This window comes from Prionailurus bengalensis, chromosome B2, assembly GCF_016509475.1.
Source record: "Prionailurus bengalensis isolate Pbe53 chromosome B2, Fcat_Pben_1.1_paternal_pri, whole genome shotgun sequence".
NCBI classification, from domain to species: domain Eukaryota; kingdom Metazoa; phylum Chordata; class Mammalia; order Carnivora; family Felidae; genus Prionailurus; species Prionailurus bengalensis.
Window position 1 is genome coordinate 123,321,456 of NC_057349.1, and position 18,815 is coordinate 123,340,270.

At 39.2% G+C, this 18,815-nt stretch overlaps 1 protein-coding gene across 2 annotated transcripts in view; it reads right to left on the minus strand.

Moving 5' to 3' along the window:
• Nucleotides 1-18,815, minus strand: part of MAP3K5 (mitogen-activated protein kinase kinase kinase 5) — a 209,222-nt gene that overhangs the window by 44,733 nt on the left and 145,674 nt on the right. For both annotated transcript variants that reach the window (XM_043593084.1, XM_043593085.1), the window contains exon 15: nucleotides 3,422-3,555. In XM_043593084.1, coding sequence (XP_043449019.1) covers nucleotides 3,422-3,555 — 134 coding nt within the window. The remainder of the gene's footprint in view (nucleotides 1-3,421; nucleotides 3,556-18,815) is intronic.

Sequence of the window (18,815 nt, forward strand, 5' to 3'; positions counted from 1 at the left end):
AACAATAACCAAAAACTGACTTGTACTTTAGATCTTTTACTCATTTTATTTTTCTTTAGAACTGGTCTAGGAACTATAGAGGTAGGTATTATACTGAAACCCCTTAGCAGGCTATCAGTTAGAGACAATTCCATATTGATAACTGAGGGAGACAACATGAGAAATACTGGTATAGAGTGTAACCAATAAAATACTTAGGTTATAAGTGAAATAACCCATACAGAGAAAGACAGATACCATATGTTTTCACTCTTATGTGGATCCTGAGAAACTTAACAAGAACCCATGGGGGAGGGGAAGGAAAAAAAAAAGAGGTTAGAGCGGGAGAGAGCCAAAGCATAAGAAACTCTTAAAAACTGAGAACAAACTGAGGGTTGATGGGGGGTGGGAGGGAGGAGGGGAGGGTGGGTGATGGGTATTGAGGAGGGCACCTTTTGGGATGAGCACTGGGTGTTGTATGGAAACCAATTTGACAATAAATTTCATATATTGAAAAAAATTAAATAAAATAAAAATTCCTGAAAAAAAATACTTAGGTTATGATTCTCAGGACATTTGTAAGAAAGTTACTTTTTCCATCAAGTTTAAACCTTTTATTAACACTAGTTAATAAGATTGCTCTTGATATGCATAAGATAAATTAGTAGCAAATATTGGGTCTATTCTACAGATTTAGGACATCAAGATGACTAAATAATCTGAAGTAAGTGATTAGTTCAGTTTATGATGAACCAAGAGGCTCCCACCCCTTGACCTTCTATTGAAAACCAATCATGAACTTTTAAATGTAAGATCCTGGAGGGGAGCCTGGGTGGTTCAGTCAGTTCGGCTCAGGTCATGATTTCATGGTTTGTGAGTTCGAGCCCTGCATCGGGTTCTGTGCTGACAGCTCAGAGCCTGAAGCCTGCTTTGGATTCTGTGTCTCCTTCTCTCTCTGCCCCTCCCCTATTTGTGCTCCGTCTCTCTCTGTCTTTTAAAAATAACTTAAAAACTGAAAAAAAAAATTAATAAATTTAAGATCCTGGAAAAGGAAATACACTACTCCCCCATCCCCTCCAATATGTAGTAACCAAAGGATGGCTTAAAAGTTACAATAATAGTCAAGATTCATCCTAGCTAAGAGTAAGAACTCTTCTCCAATATGAAATTCATTGGTAACACTCAGCAGTTCTAAGTGAAAGAGTAAGTGCCAAGCGCTGAATAAGCATGAAATTATAACTCGTTCAAGTCGATAAGCAATGCTTATCTATGGAAATTATAAGAAAATCTTATTTCTTCTCAATTAGCTGTGACAATGGAAAGAAGAAATGGTATAGGTAATCAGAGATACTTATATAGATTTAGCTTGGAAAAAGTATTGGTCCACATGTGTTTCCAGAGCACCTTCTCTGAGTCAAATTCCCACGATATCCATCTAAACCAATGGTTCCCAGCCTTGGCTAGACATTTCATCTGGAAGGATTTTGAAAAAATATCAATGCATATGACCCACCCCAGAATTTGGGGTGGTAAGATCTGAGCATCAAGCATTTTTTAAAGTTCCCCAGTTCGTTCTAATATGCAGCAGGGTAGAGAATAACTGATCTAAATAAATAGTTCAGGCATGTGTAGAATGTTAGAGGAGGAAGTCAGTCTGAAATTAACAACTAGTTGGGATAGGTTATGAATCCACTACCACCTGTATCCTACAACTACTCTGCTTCTCTAACAAAGTGTTTTTAAAGTGTAAATGAAACACAGAAGCAATGATTTGCATTGCTGTGATCTTTCATTCCAGATGGCCAATGCTGGATCATGCATTATTCACATGCATCCTATTATCATAGCAATTGTCCTTTCTAACTGCTATCTTTTTACATGCAACATCAAAAGCTCTCCAGGGCACATAGATAGAAATACCTTTGTGTGTGGTATCTCACAATAACATGATAGACTTCACTTTTTCTTTTGTAGGTAACTAGAAGAGGCCCTGTGCCAGGTGTTTAAGAGAAGCACTTGTCATGCAAGTATTTTCAAACAACCCACTTTATGCCAAATGCATTGCTATAGAACAAGATCTTTGTTGGTGTGCTTTGTGTACGTACACTGGTGGTTGAATAAACTTAAGTTACAAAGGTGATTTTATTTTAAAGTTTTTATTTATTTATTTTGAGGGGGAGGGAGGAACAGAGAGAGAAGGAGAGAGAGAGAATTCTAAGCAGGTTCTGCACTGTCAGCGCAGAGCCCGACGTGGGGCTCAAATTCACAAATCATGAGATCATAATTGGAGCCAAAATCAAGAGTCAGACTCTTAACTGACTGAGCCACCCAGGTGCCCCATTTGTTCTTGTTTTTCATCTCTAGCATTTCCTTTGATTCTTATTTAGGGTTTCTATCTCTGCTTACACTCCCTCTGTTTTTGCATGCTATCTACCCATTAGAGCCCTTAGCATATTAAAGTTGTTTTAAATTCCTGGTCTGATAATTCCAACATCCCTGCCATATCTGAGTCTGATTCTGATATTTATTCTGTCTCTTCAAACTGTGTTTGTGCCTTTTAGTATGCCTTGTAATTTTTGTGAAGTCAGGCATGATGTGTTAGGTAAAAGGAATTCTGGGAGGGCATTCTTATAGTCTCATGCTTAGGTATCAGTTTCTTAGAGAGCCAGTGCCACTGGGCTATGAGCCTCACAAATGCTTTGCAGGCCTCTCCTGCCCTTTCCCCTGCCGCCTTCAGCTGGGACAGGATGGCTACAGTGGGCAGGAGTTAGGCTCTGGTAACAGTCTAATAGGTTAGACCCTGGTAAAAATCGTCTTTTTGAGGGTGGGCCTTGTTACTCTCATCCTTCCCCCTGATGGAAGCACACAGAGATTTTTCTCCAATATTACTGTAAGGATCTAGTAGGGCTCCTGGAGGCTAAACTCACCAAGTATGCCCCCCAACCCATGACTGTCTCTCCAAATTTGGGAGCAATGACTTGGCCCGTGACCTCACTTCTCCAATGGATCCAAAAAGAGCTGTTGGTTTCTCAGTTTAGTCAGCTTACCACTGATGGAGGATGACTTCCAAGCTCTGTAGATGCTGGACTGGACACTAGAACTTCTGGTTCAAACCACTGCTGATCATGCTTACTCCCCATCTATGTGTCTAATAAATCAACCATTCTGTGACATACCTGAGCCTAGTTCACACAGGCCATCGTCTTTTCTACTCATTAAAAGTTCTGTCCTTGTCACCTAAGAGAGGCCATCTTCCCCACCAGAGAGTTGTGCTTGAATCACTGAGTGATAAAGCAGCTAAACCTCACAGGGGGGCTGATTAAAACAGTGGAGTTTTCAGACAGAGTTTCATTAGTTAGAATATCACCAAAATATTGTCTAAGATGACATCAACAACCCAGAACATGGTGAAAACAGCTTTTATTAGCCACAAGTACTGTACCTGCTATCTCTTTCTGGGATTTCCTTTATAGCAATTCTGACTTGGTTGCTCAGGTCTCGGCCTGCGTAGACAATCCCGTAAGTGCCCTTTCCTAAAACAACTCTGTCTCCGTTCTCATCATATTCGTAGTCATACTACAAAGGGAAAAAATGGGGACAGGAGGTTGACATGTTAGTTGCATTTTACACTTAAATATCAAACTTTTTCTTTTTTTTTTTTTTTAATTTTTTTTTTTCAACGTTTATTTATTTTTGGGACAGAGAGAGACAGAGCATGAACGGGGGAGGGGCAGAGAGAGAGGGAGACACAGAATCGGAAACAGGCTCCAGGCTCTGAGCCATCAGCCCAGAGCCTGACGCGGGGCTCGAACTCCCGGACCGCGAGATCGTGACCTGGCTGAAGTCGGACGCTTAACCGACTGTGCCACCCAGGCGCCCCTTAAATATCAAACTTTTTCTAAGAGCATTTTTCCTTATTTTATCAGATGGCTTTAACAAGCAAAACGATATGATGAAGTTCTAAGCAGCAGCTTCAAGAGCCAAAAAATAGACACTCCCAACAGAAAGCAGATAGTGTGTTCATGTTTTCACAATGGCTATGAACACAGTGAGGACTATGTATTTAAATCCAGAAAAGTACTTCTTCAAAAGCCCACTTGGATTACTTTACCCGCTCAATCCTAGTTTTCATAGATCTTGGAAATGAGTATGATTAGCAATAATGTCTATCAATATCTATTCCATCGAATTAATTTTTCTTTTATTTCCCAGCTTTTAATACTGTCCAAGTATTACATACTCTGCCAAAAGAATAAAGCCCCTGAAAGAAAGATTTTGGGGAAGCAGAAAATTTTCATCATTGGATGCCCCAAGATAAAAAAAACATTTTAAAAATTAAAGATAAGAGGAAAATCTCATCTTTGATGTAAAAAGAAATATCTACAGCCCTAAACCCCAAGCTGTCAAGCGTCTCAGTCAACTATGGAAAACTGGATCAAAATAAGAGAGGTTTAGAGAGTATTTGGTAGATACCTCCTGAGACCTGGAAGTTTTTGGTTTCAGACTGGAATTAACAAATTTAGAGCCACCAAAAGGTCAAGCCGCGACTCTAGAAACCCAGTGTAAAACTACACAGAACAGGAGAGAACATAGAACAAGCTCTTTTTCTCAGAAAGGGTTTAAGTTGGCCATTAAAAAAAAGAGTTGGCCTCTCAAAGAAGGGTTTAAGTTGGCCATTAAAAAAATTGATTTCTAACCTTTTAAGTCAACAAATTTTTTTGTTTTTGTAGGTTTCTTTTTCCTTTTTTTTTTTTTATTCAAGTATAACTAAGATGTAATGTTATATTAGTTTCAGGTACACAATACAATGACTCAATAACTCTATACATTTCTCAGTGCTCATCAGGGTAAGTGTACTCTTATTCTCCTTTATCTATTTAACCCATTCCTGATCCACATCCCCTCTGGCAACCACCAGTTTGTTCTCTAGGGTTTTTGGTCATCTCCTTTTTTCTGTTTGCTTTGTTTCTCAAATTCCACATATGAGTCAAATCATATAGGTACTTGTTTTTCTCTGACTGACTTCACTTAGCATTATGTGCTCTAAATCCATCCATGTTGTTGCAAATGGTAAGATTTCATTCTTTTTTATGGCTGAGTAATATTCCATTATAATAGATATCATCTATCAATGGACATGTGGGTTACTGCCATATTTGGGTATTTTAAGTAATACTGCAATAAACACAGGGGTGCATGTATCTTTTTGAATTAGTGTTTTCATTTTCTTTGGGTAAATATCCAGTAGTGCAATTACTGGATAATACAGTAATTACATTTTTAATTTTTTTGAGAAACCGCTGTTTTCCACAGTGATTCCACCTGTTTGTATTCCTACCAAAGAGTACACAAGGATTCTTTTTTCTTCACATCTTCACCAACACTAGTTATTTCTTGTGTTTTTGATTTTAGCCATTCTGACAGGTATGAAGTGATATTTCATTGTAGTTTTGATTTGCATTTCCCTAATGATGAGTGATGGTGAGCATCTTTTTCACCATCTGGATATATTCTTTGGAGAAATACCTGTTCAGGTCCTCTGTCCATTTTTTAAATTGGATTATTTGTGGTTTTTTGGTGTTGAGTTGTGTAAGTTCTTCATATATTTTGGATATTAACTACTTATCAGATATATTATTTAAAAATTTCTTCTATACAGTATGTTGCCTTTTTGTTTTGTTTTGCTGATGGTTTCCTTTGCTGTGCAAAAGCTTTTTATTTTGGTGTAGTCTCAACAGTTTGCTTTTGCTTTTGTTTCCTTTGCCAGAAAAGACATATTGAGAAAAGTGTTGCTATGGCTGATGATAAAAAATTACTGCCTATGTTTTCTTCTAGGAGTTTTATGGTTTCAGATCTCACACTTAGGTCTATAATCTATTTTGAGTTTATTTTTTGTGTATGATGTGAGAAAAGGGTCCAGTTTCATTCTTTTGCTGTCCAGTTTTCCCAGCACCATTTGTTAAACACATTATCTTCTCCCCATTGTATATTCTTGCCTCCTTAGTCTCAGATTGGCCATATAAGCAGCAGTTAATTCTGGGCTCTTTATTGTGTTCCAATAATATGTGTTTATTTTTGTGCCAGTACCATACTGTTTTGATTATAGTTTTACAGTATATCTTGAGACCTGGGATTGTGATACATCCAGTTTTGTTCTTTTCTAAGATTGCTTTGGTTATTTGGGGCCTTTATATATTTTAATATTATTTGTTCTAATTCTGTAAAAAACGTTGTTGGTATAGGGATGCCTGGGTAGCTCAATTGGTTAAGTGTCCAGCTCTTGATTTCGGCTCAGGTCACGATCTCATGGTTTGTGAGTTAGAGGCCCACATAGGGCTCTGCACCAGCAGTGCGGAGCCTGCTTGGGATTCTCTATCTTCCTCTCTCTGCACCTCCCTGGCTCATGTGCTCTCTCTCTTTCTGTCTCAAAATAAATAAATAAAACTGAAAAAAAATTATTTTAAATGTTGGTATTAATAGGAATTGCATTAAATCTGTAGATTGCTTTGGGTAGTATGGACATCTTAACGATATTGGTTCTGCCAATCCATGAGCAGAGCATATCTTTCCATTTGTTTGTGTGATCTTTAATTTCTTTCATCAGTGCTTTATAGTTCATGGAGTACAGGTTTTTCAACTCCTTGGTTATATTTATTCCTAGGGATTTTATTCTTTTTGATGAAATTGTAAATGCAATTGTTTTCTTAATTTCTCCTTCTGCTACTTCATTATTAGTGTATAGAAATGCAGCAGATTTGTGTATATTAATTTTGCATCTTGCAACTTTACTGAATTCATTTATCAGTTGTAGTTTTTGTTTGTTTGTTTTGTTTTGTTTTTTGGTAGTCTTTAGGGCTTTCTATATATAATATCATGACATATACAAATAGTGAAAGTTTTACTTCTTCCTTACCAATTTGGATGCCTTTTATTTCTTTATGTTGTCTGATTGCTGTGGCTAGGACTTTAGTACTATGCTAAATGAAAGTGGTGAGAGTAGACATCCTTGTCTTATTCCTGACCTTAAGGGAAAAGCTTTCAGTTTTCATCATTGAGTATGATGTTAGCTGTGGGTTTTTCATATATGGCCTTATTATGTTGAAGTATGTTCCCTCTAAACCTACTTTGTTGAGGGTTTTTATCACGAACGGATGCTGTACTTTTGTCAGATGTTTTTTCTGCATTCACTGAAATGGTCAAATGGCTTTTATCCTTCCTCTAGTCAATGTGATGTATCATATTGAACGATTTTTTTAATGTATTGTTGGATTTGGCTTGCTGATATTTTGTTGAGGATTCTTGCATCTATTTTATTATTACTTTTTTTTTGATGAGTCTGGCTAAAGGCTTATCAATTTTGTTGATCTTTCCAAAGAACCAGCTCCTGGTTTCACTGATTTGTTCTATTGTATTTTTTAGTCTCTATCTCATTTATTTCTTGTCTAATCTTTATTATTTCTTCCTTCTACTGGCTTTGGGTTTTTTTTTTTTCCTAGTCCCTTTAAGTGTAAGGTGAGGTTGTTTATTTGAGATATTGCTTCTTGAGGTAGGCCTGTATTGCTATATAATCTTTCCTGTCGGAATAGATTTTGCCGCATCCCAAAGATTTTGGACTGTTGTATTTTCATTTTCATTTGTCTCCATATATTTTTTAATTTCCTCTTTGATTTGTTTATTGACCCATTCATTGTTTATTGGCATGTTATTTGGCAACCATGTGTTTGTATTCTTTTCCAGATTTTTTTCTTGTCCTTGATTTCTAGTTTCATACCATTGTGGTCAGAAAAGATGCATGATATGATTCCAGTCTTTTTGAATTTATTGAGACTTGTTTTGAGGCCTAAGCTGATCTATTCTGGAGAATGTTCTATGTGCACTTCAAAAAAATATGTATTCTACTTTTGGGGGATGGAATGTTCTAAATATATATACATATTTATACCTATACCTATACCTATACCTATACCTATACCTATACATATACATATACCTAAATATATGTTAGGTCCATTTGGTCCAATGTCTCATACAAAGCCACTGTTTCCTTGTTGATTTTCTGTCTAGATGATCGATATATCCATTGAAGTAAGTGGGATGTTAAAGTCCCCCACTATTATTGTATTATTGTCGGTTTCTTCCTTTATGTCTGTTAATAGTTGCTTTATGTATTTAGGTGCTTCAATGTTGGGTGCATAAATATTTATAATTTTATATCCTCTTGTTGGATTGTTCCCTTTATCATTATGTAGTGTCCTTATTTGTCTCTTGTTACCGTCTTTGTTTTAGTCTATTTAGTCTGATAGAAGTACTGCTACCCCAGCTTTCTTTGTGCTCCAATTTGCATAGTAAATATTTTTCTATTCCCTCATTTTCTTTTTTTTTTAATTTTTTTTCAACATTTATTTATTTTTGGGACAGAGAGAGACAGAGCATGAACGGGGGAGGGGCAGAGAGAGAGAGGGAGACACAGAATCGGAAACAGGCTCCAGGCTCTGAGCCATCAGCCCAGAGCCTGACGTGGGGCTCGAACTCCTGGACCGCGAGATCGTGACCTGGCTGAAGTCGGACGCTTAACCGACTGCGCCACCCAGGCGCCCCCTCTATTCCCTCATTTTCAATCTCCAGGTGTCTTTAGCTCTGAAGTGAGTTTCTGGTAGGCAACATATAAATGGGCCTTGCTTTTTTTATCCATCCAGTCAGTCTTGATTGGAGCATTTAATCCATTTACATTCAAAATAATTATTCAGGTATGTACTTATTGCCATTTTATTACTTGTTTTATGGTTGTTTTTGTCGTTCTCTGTTCCTTTTTTTTCTTTTGTTCTCTTCCCCTGTAGTTTGATGGCTTTCTTTAGTGACATGCTTGGATTCCTTTCTCTTTCGTGTTTGTGTACCTATTGCAGGTTTTTGATTTGTGGTTACCATTAGGTTCATATATAACATTTCATGTATATAGCAGTCTATAATATCCAAGATAATAGAAAGTGGGTTCTGGTGTTGGCAATATGGTGGGCTTGGCATCTGACAAACTTCCTGCTAAAAACGCTTACATAAAAAAAGAGTAGACATACTTTTAAATGCCTAGCAGTACTTAGAGAAAAGTAAAGAAGACTGCCAGGAGCTAGAAATAAAGAGAAAAAGAACCACTTGAGGAGTAATCACAACTGATGTCCTTATAGCGCAAGGGGGGAGGGATGAGGGCTGGGCTTTCAGTTTAATTAATCTTGGCCAGGGGTTGGCAAATGCTTTCTCTGAAGCATCAGAGATTGAATACTTTTAAGATTTATGGGCCATATGACCTCTGTGGCAACTACTCAACTCTACCATTGTAGCATGAAAACCGCTCAGTCAATATTTAAACAGAGGGGCATGGTTGCGTTCCAATAAAACTTCATTTACCAAGGGTACTGGCAGGATGGATTTGGCCTTTGGGCTATAGTTTGTCAACCCCTTATCTGATTCTGTGGTCTTAATGCCCATGAGAGGATCAGAAATGGGACCTTTTGTCTATACCAGGGGAAGAGCTAGCATACCCCAAATCAGGGCCCACGAAGGACTATAATTTGATGAACAGGTAGATTAGAAAAAAGCCCATTACACTGGGAAGCCAAAATAAAGCTCATCTGTCTTAGACTGAGTTTTGGGTGGACAAAAACAAGTCTCCTCTGAATACTTTCAACCACAGGCTGATCCTCATGCTGGTTTAATTCAAATTTACACCTATCATGATACCTATAACTGGTCTTGAGCTTGGGACATCCCTGGAGTGCTAATAGAAACAAAGCAAAAATATTTTAAAGGAGATTCCCTTAATATGGGCTATTTAGGATTCTCGCTGATAGTATGTCATTGAAATTGAGCTTACATCCCAAAATTTTAAAATATATAAAGAAATAATTCACCACCAGTGAATCAGCTGATTTGACAACTATCGATCTCCCCAAACCTCCTAAAGTAAAAGAAACAAAAACTTTAAAATAAGTACAGGGGTGCCTGGGTGGCTCAGTGATTAAGCGTCCGACTTCAGCTCCGGTCATGATCTCATGGTTCGTGAGTTTGAGCCCCACTTTGGGTGCTGTGCTGACAGCTCAAAGTCTGGAGCCTGCTTTGGATTCTGTGTGTGTGTCTCTCTCTCTGTCTGCTCCCGCTCTCATTCTGTCCCTCTCCCTCTCAAAAATAAATAAATGTTTAAAAAATTTTAAATAAGTACATTTAACATAAAGATATAAAATAGGAAATCAAAAAGCATGAGAAAAGGAGATAATACATTCTAAAAAAGGCCGGGCAGATCGAAGACAGAATCAAACATAACTTCCAAAAATTGAGCCTTTACTGGGAAAAATAAAAATAAATTCACATGCAGATATGGTATAGGGAAATTACAAAATGAAAAGTAAACAGAGGTCATAAAGCAGAGATAAAAAGGACAAATTACCTACAAAGGTGGTAATCAGATCACTCTGCAAACTCTCTAGGGTACATACACTTGACTTGAGGGACTTCTGCCAAGGAGGATGAGGAAAATACGGTTTTGTCATTACTAGCTTTGGTTTATTTATTTCCAAGAGGTTTCCAAGCATTGACAGAAGGCAATTAGCTGAATTCTCTCGGGGAAAACTATGCCTAATATCACGCCATGACTGGGTGAGCACTGACCTCCCTGTCATGAACTCTTCTCTGGAAGGGAGGCATCTTACTTTCCCATTGGCATCACTGTACATAATCACAATGTATACATACCAATGTACATAAAGGAATACTCCCGTTGTAGATGTCTAATGTAAGACTGAAGACTGTCCTAGTCCAGAGCAGAAGATCAGGCATGTTTTCAGGATGAAGGAATAGGGGGAAGGAATCTTTTAGCGATTTCCTCTAACTGGAAGATGAAACTGGGCTCCAGCAAAGAGGCAGTAAAAATAGTAAAAAAAAAAAAAAAAAAATTCCACCAGATAGATCCTAAGTCTCTGTACCCAATTCCTGTGGCCCAGACTTCCATCATACTGTGCCACACATGCTGGAAATCTACCAGCCAGGACCCAGGCCAGCAGGAGGCAGGGCAGGGACTATCACTAAAGTAGCTCATCTTTGCTAGTGTGCCCTGGAAAGGGCATAGAAACCTATACACTGAACTTAGTACTACCACCACATTATTATAATGCTTTATAATTTTTAAAAAACTTTTTAAATGTTTAAAGAGAGAGAGAGAGACAGAGAGTGAGCAGGAGAGGGGCAGAAAGAGAGGAGACACTGAATCTGAGAGAGGGAGAATCTGAAGCAGGCTCCAGGCTCCGAGTTGTCAGCACAGAGCCTGATGCAGGGCTTGAACCCACTAACCATGAGATCATGACCCAAGCTGAAGTCAGATGCTCAACTGACTGAGCCAACCAGGTGCCCCTAGAATTTTTTTAATAAAGTTTATTTATTTATTTTTGAGTGAGTGAGAGAGAGAGAGAGAATATATGTGGGAGGGGCAGAGAGAAAAGGAGACAGAGAATCTTAAGCAGGCACCACACTGTCAGTGCAGAGCCTGGCCTGGTGGGGCTTGAACTCACAAACTGCAAGATCATGACCTGAGCCAAAATCAGGAATCAGATGCTTAACCCACTGAGTCACCCAGGCGCCCCATATAATGCTTCGTAATTTAAAAGAAAAAAAAAACAACTGTCAATAACCTATCTCATTGGAGAGTCATAATAAGCCTGTGTCATAGCAGGAAAGGTCTATGATTAGCTTCAATTTACAAATGCTCAGAAATATCTTTCCTAGTGAAAACGAGTTGTGGTTCAAACCCAACTCACAATTCCTGATTCAATATTCTTACCACTACCAATGTTGTACGGATGTTCTTACTTCTGTTTCCAAACACCATTTCTATAAATGTAGTCCAGTATATCATCAAGATGCACTGAACATCCATTCTCTTCTTCAGGTATCTGGTAGACATCTGGGGGCCACCTTAGACTTCATTCTTTTCTTTCCCTTACTCCCCATATCAAACTGATTGCCAAATGCTGTTAGGTATACCTGCTCTTGCCTTGAGTCAGGCCCTCCTTGCTTTTCTTCTGTACTAATTCTACAGACTCTTACCTGGCCTTCCTGTCCCCTCCTCTCTTGTTGCCTTGTTCCTTGATCCATTCTCCACTAAGTTGACAGTGAACTTCCCAAAGTCCAAAGTTCCAGAGTGAGCTGTCCATGTTTGTATCACTGCCTTTGCTTTATTGGTTTCTCGTCACTTTCAGAATCAAAGCCCAACTCCTTAGCACAGCAGAAATGCCCTTCAGGTTCTTACTGCTGCCTCTGTGGCCCACCTTCTCGCTTGTCAATCTCCTCCAAAAACTCTGTGAGGCTCCCGAGATCTTTGTGCCTTTACCCATGCTGTGTTTTCTACCTGGGTAATTGTGCCTCATCTTTCAAAACCAAGCTCTAGGAAGCTTTCCTGAACTGTCCACCTGACCCTCGAAAGCTGGGTTACTTTCTGGTCGGATGTGCTCCCAAGCCTTTCTGCCCTCATTCATGCTTTTGTAACTCTTCCTTCTCTTACTCAATCTGTATCTCAGTCTGGACTCTGAGCTTTGCGAGAGCTGGGATTTATCTTTAATTGCTCTATCCCCATATCTAGTTTGTAGGAGATGTTCAGTAATTATTTAATTGAGCAATCAAGCTATAGACAATTTGATGAGAACCCTTTTTTGTTTGCTTGTTTGTTTTTATAAACCAGGTGCCAAAACAAAACATTGAAAGTTGGTATCAGTTTATTTTTGGTTGAAGGGAGTTGGGCCACAGGGATATATATATAGTGTGTGTGACGAAGAATATATAAGCCCGCGTGAGGCCGCTCAAGTTTTAGTTTTCCTCTGGATTTAAAGCATCAAAAGACTATTCTTTTTTAAAAGACTATGTATTAGGTATGGCAGTTGATTTCCTGTTGAACAAAGTGGTCATAGTAAAAGAAAAAGAGGCCTTTAATAAGGCCAAAGTGACTGAAAACCATTCCAGTGAGTAACTGCTTGCTTGGTTTTTAAATCTCTTCTTTCTATTCTTATCGTGCTGAGATATAAACTGAAAAGGCAGGTTTGAGGAGACTGGGCTGGCCTATAAGGACAGAGAATTATCTATGTGATAGCCAAGAAAACTAGAAGGGCTGGGCTACAGGCCAAGGGAAAACAAGGTGTATTAAATTAGAAATATGGGAAAAGTTAGGGGTGGAGGAAAGAGTGATTTGAAAGATAAAAGGTAAGATTACACTGCTTATGTAGTTTGCATTCTATTTCTAGGCAATAGGCAATAGGAATTTGGTTGTTGCTAAGGGAAACAATTGCATTTCAAAGCAGTGACGGGAATACTTCTAGAAGCATCCCTCTATTGTTGCCTGCCCAGAGCAATCTAAGCCTGGCACTGAGAAGGGAATCAGCGGAGGAAGACAATACTGACAAGGCCAAACAACGAAGTGGTGATTCACTTACTTTTCACACTGTCAAGGGACCCACAGTAAAACCACCACCTTCTGAAAGGCCATGCACTTCCCTCTGGTGCTTAATTACATGAGGTGAGTGGTCACCTCATTTAAATGTCAAACACATTTGGGGCACCTGGGTGGCTCAGTGGTTGGGCAACCCACTTCGGCTCAGGTCATGATCTCATAGTTCGTGAGTTCGAGCCTCGCATTGCGCTCTGTGCTGCCAGCTCGGAGCCTGGAGCCTGCTTCGGATTCTGTGTCTCCCTCTCTCTCTCTGCCTCTCCCCCACTTGCATTCTGTCTGTCTCTCAGAAATGAATAAACGTTAAAAATAATTTTTTTTAAATGTCAAACACATTAATAACTATTAATGACACGAATAAAATGCTAAAAATGCTGTAGGTACAAATATCTAGTTTTATAGCCCTCTTCTCTCTCTGGCCTTTACTCAAATATTACCTTCTCAATAAGCCATCCCTGGCATATTGGTCTAAACTTGCTTGCTCCGTTATGCTGGAACTTCCTGAATCCTTCCCCGCTTAATTTTTCTCCTTAATACGGATTATTATCAAACATGCTATGTATTTTACTTATTTATGCTGTTCATTCTTGGTCTTTCACTAGAACGTAAGTTTAGTGAGGGTAGGGATTTGTCTCAATTGTTCCCTCTGCTGTATCCCTCGCATCTAGAATAGTGTCTACCACTACCAGATGTCCAGTAACTATTAGTTGAGTGAACTGAATTTGTACCCATCAATGTAGCATAAAGATGATTCCAGGAATGCCTGGGTGGTTCAGTCGGTTAAGCGTCTGACTTCAGCTCAGGCCATGATCTCGCAATTCGTGAGCTTGAGCCCTGAGTCGGGATCTGCACTGGTGGTATGGAGCCTGCTTGGGATTCTCTCTCTTCCTCTCTCTCTTTGCCCCTTCCCCACTTGTGCTCTCTCTCTCTCAAAATAAATACCTAAGCTTTAAAAAAAAACATTATTTTAAGCTGAAAACATCCGAATAAAACTTCATTGAAAACCTTATCCAAACTTCTTTTGCTGGCTTAAGCAGAGCATCCTGAAAATATAGCTGCCAATATCCTCTCTCTGGTTTAGGACCATTGGTACTTGGATGAGAGATTACATAAACAAAACCTTGCCAAAACTTTCTGCACTTTCCACTTTTTTTGTCATTAGTTTCCCACATTGTGCTTTTCCTTCAAGTCCTATCAAGGACTTTTCTTAGTAGGATAAACCAACTTAACTCTAGGTAGTCGGAAGCCACTTTGCATGCTCCCTGTACATGAATAAGTGTTGTCTTTCCTCTTGTTAACCTGTCTTTTGTCAGTTAATTTGCAGGCCCCTAATCATTGAGCCTAAGTTGGCAGAGGAAAAAGTTGTTATTTCCTACCAATAGGTGAATGAATAACAAATTGATATTCATATCATACAACAGCGCGAATGAAATGTTTTCTCAGTGCAGTAAATATGGGTGTTGAGCTTCAGATATGCACAAAAATAGAAACAAAGGGGTGCCTGGGTGGCTTAGTCAGTTAAGCATCTGACTCTTGAGTTTCGACTCAGGTCATGATCTCCCGGTTCATGCGACTGAGCCCTGCACTGGGCTCTGCACTGACAGCATGGAGTCTGCTTGGGATTCTCTTTCTCCCCCTCTCTCTGCCCCTCCCCCACATGTGTGTGCACTCTCTCTCTCCCTCTCAAAATACATAAATAAACTTGAAAATATAGGATGTTAAAGAAGAACCAATGTGATACCTAATGATTCCAAATTGATTTAAATGAATTCTAAACCATAATTCACTGTTAATGTTTGTGAAAGAAATCATCAGAAAAGGAAATGGTAAGGTATTTTATCATTCTGCAGATGTTTAAGTCAAAGGAAAATGTTCTTTTTATCTTGCTTGTCTCCACTTCACCCAACAAGGGGCCAACTTTCTCTTTATGCACATTGAAAAGTAGGTATAAACAGGTTCACAGGGCCACGTGCTCTGATTACCTAGGTTTATGTCAGTCATATGCCCATTTTGAGAAAACAGTGAGGTACAAATTAATGTAAGAAAAAGAGGGCAGAGAGGAAAAGGGAGGGATGGAGGGAGGGAAAGAGAAAGAGAATGGGGTTACGGAGAGATAGAACGTATGTATGTGTTTGGGGGAGGAGTGAGGAGGGAGACAGAACACATTTTGTATTGGGGTCCAAAAGGACCTCAGTAATTTGTATCTGGTGTTTTCTTCCAGGAAATAAAAAGAGAAAGAGATGAAAAGAGAATGAGTCAATAATGCCTGGTTTATGACATGAGGCTTGATTATGGTGTTCATTCTTTCACTGACTCAACACTGATGGAACCACTTTCAAGCCAACATCACAGCACCTGCTCCGTCCCTTCCAATCCATAGCCCTCTCCCCACAGCATGAGATATTTTTAAACAATATCGGCTTTATCACACCCTACCTTCAAACCCTTCCACGCTTCTGATCTGACTGAACTACTTCTGCTTGGATGCCTCATACCATGTGAGAGTATGTGATTAAAAAGGAAACAGAGCCACAGCCCTGCCCTGGGATGTTCACAGTCTGGTGCAGGCTCTCAAATTACAATGCTGTAAGAAGAGCTAGGGCAGGGGAGTGGGCAGAAATGCTAGGAGAGCAGAGAGAAGGGAGAGGTGGTGTGGAGAAATGATTCAAAGAAAAACATGACACTTGACTTGCATCTCAAAAAAATTAGGATGTAGTCACCAGGTCAGACAGAAAAGAAAAAGCATGTGGAGTTGGGTGTCTGCAGGTCAAACCTAGGGGCAGGAAAGCTTGGCCTTCCAGAAAATGGAAAAGAGTTTGGCAATCCCAGCCCACAGGGCAGAAAGGAAAGGCCGACTTACAGCCAGAGGGTTGAGAACATGGGATCCGTGGTAACCTTGTTCTACCAAGAGTAGCATCAAAGGTTTTTCATGAGGGGAGTCACAGGATTAAATCGTGTGAGAGATCTCTCTGATGATGACAGAGATGCATATTGATGGCAGGAGAGAGATGAGGCCACAGGAGAGGTGGTGAAGACCTGAGATGGGGGAATGACAGAGATGATGAGGTAAAGGGGCTGGAGGGGTGACCTGGTGTGAAGAGGAAGAGAGGCAGAGCAGAGGTTTCTCCCAGGGGGCTGCCTTGGGTTACTGGGTAGATGCCCTTACTGTTGGTGGAAATATGGAAGGCTCAGAGAACAAAAGTAAGGATTACAGCTGATAAGTGTTAGAACTCTTATGGGTAACTGCAATCAATTGTTCAATGATTTCAATATAAACTTACCGATTAAACTATTTAAGAAATGGATTCATTGCCTGTCCCTATCAAAATACACCCTAGAGTCGAACGACATGGACTTGAATCGAAAGAAGCTGTTTCTCTTTCTGTTTAAAGCAGAAAAGTCCTCTGAGAGTGGTACTGACCTATATTTGAAACTACCTTGAACAGTTTGTACTAATCTTGAAAAAATATACAAATTTGAGCTAGGAAAGGATATTTAAGATATTCTTTGTCCATTCTCACTTGAGGAACGAAATTATCTTAGCCCAGCCAAGAGCATGAGTTTTGTCCAGAGTTATAAAATTGGCTGTTAGCAAAATTAGGACTAGAATCCAAGGCTCCAGACACCAGCTCAGGGGTTATAGTAGAGTCAAGTTTAATCAGTTGGAGAAGGGGACTGACCATGACCTGAAGGAGGCTGAATCCCTCCCACAACTGTACTGCCTCAAAGAAACCTCACCATTCAAATAAAAAAGAAAAGCAGATCTTAATATAGGCTTCGGATAAGAACATCCAGAAGTCTAGGGATTAGCTTCAAATTTGTGGTTTACACAACCACTTTGATAATGTTTGCCAATACTGACAATACACTAAGTGAAGTTAAAACCACTAAATCCATTCAAACCAACATTTTAAAAAATTATTCATTTTTTAAAATTTAAATCCAAGTTAGTTATTCTATAGTATAATAATGATTTCAGGAATAGAATTTAGTGGTTCATCACTTACATAAAACACCCAGTGCTCATCCCAACAAGTGTCCTCCTTAATGCCCATCACCTATTTAGCTCATCCCCCCCCCATCCCCTGCACCCCAGCAACCCTCAGTTTGTTCTCTGTATTTAAGAGTCTCTTATGGTTTGCCTCCCTCTCTGCTTTTATCTTATTTTTGCTTCCCTTCCCCTATGTTCATCTGTTCTGTTTCTTAAATTCCACATATGAGTGAATATCTAAGAAATATAATCATGAAGTTATCATAAATTATGCAAAAATACAAGTTCAGGCTATTTAATAACTCCTATTATAAAGGTGCTCTGGCTACAAAGGGACATTCAATGAGAGGAAGAGTGAAGAGGGATAGATATCACCATGTGTGGAGCCCAGAGCATCATCACAATCTCTGTTCATTTCTATTGTGTCCACAGAACACCCTCCCCCCCAACACACACATGTCAACAATGTCTGTACTTGGGGTTTAATGGCAAACTAGCCCAAACACTTAAAACAAGTGTGCTTGATTCAATATGTATATGTATATGTATATATATATATATATATATATATATATATATATATATATACATGCTATACAGTCCACTGGGAATACTGTAGAAGGCATTCTCCGTCATGGATTTTAAATTATTCTGATAGAATGCAAAGGATAGAGTGTAAAACTGTTTTTCTAACATTAAAAGAATAGCATCCCTGTACTTACTTGAGAAGAGTGAGTCAGAAGCACTTTGATGAATCAGGAATACTGTATAAGCTGTTGTGAGTGTGTGTGTGTGTGTGTGTGTGTGTGTGTGTGTGTGTGTGTATGTGAGGTCAGCACAGCTAAAACCCTCAGGCTATTCCTAGGAAGAAGCCTGAGCATTTATTTCCCTTTTGATTTGTTTGGTGAGTATTTTCAGTGCTCGCAGTAGGATTGTCTGACTGGGAAGGGCCCCTCACACAGCCACCCTATTTATTACTGTGTCCAGTTCAAAGGATCTTGATTCCATGTCTTCTTGACAGCTCTTTAAAAAGTGATCTACCTACTTTATTTTTTACATCGTAGGAAACTGAGTCTTACAAAAATCAGCTGGCAATGTTCATCACAAATTCTAAGGCAATTAGAACTGCTTTGTGCTATGCATATGGTAAAAGTGGCTCCTGGAGAAGAGTCTCTAGACTGTTGATTCAGTCAATTAAGAAGACCAAGTTGTGACATATGGCTACCACAGCCTGGCTATGCTATGTGTATTTCTGGTAAGATTTAGTTCCTCAAAGAAGGGTATAAAGTAAAGGACAGCTATCACTGGTTGAACAAAAGCCAGCCTTTTTATGACACTGCAGAGGAACTTTATGGATTTTCCAGTCCA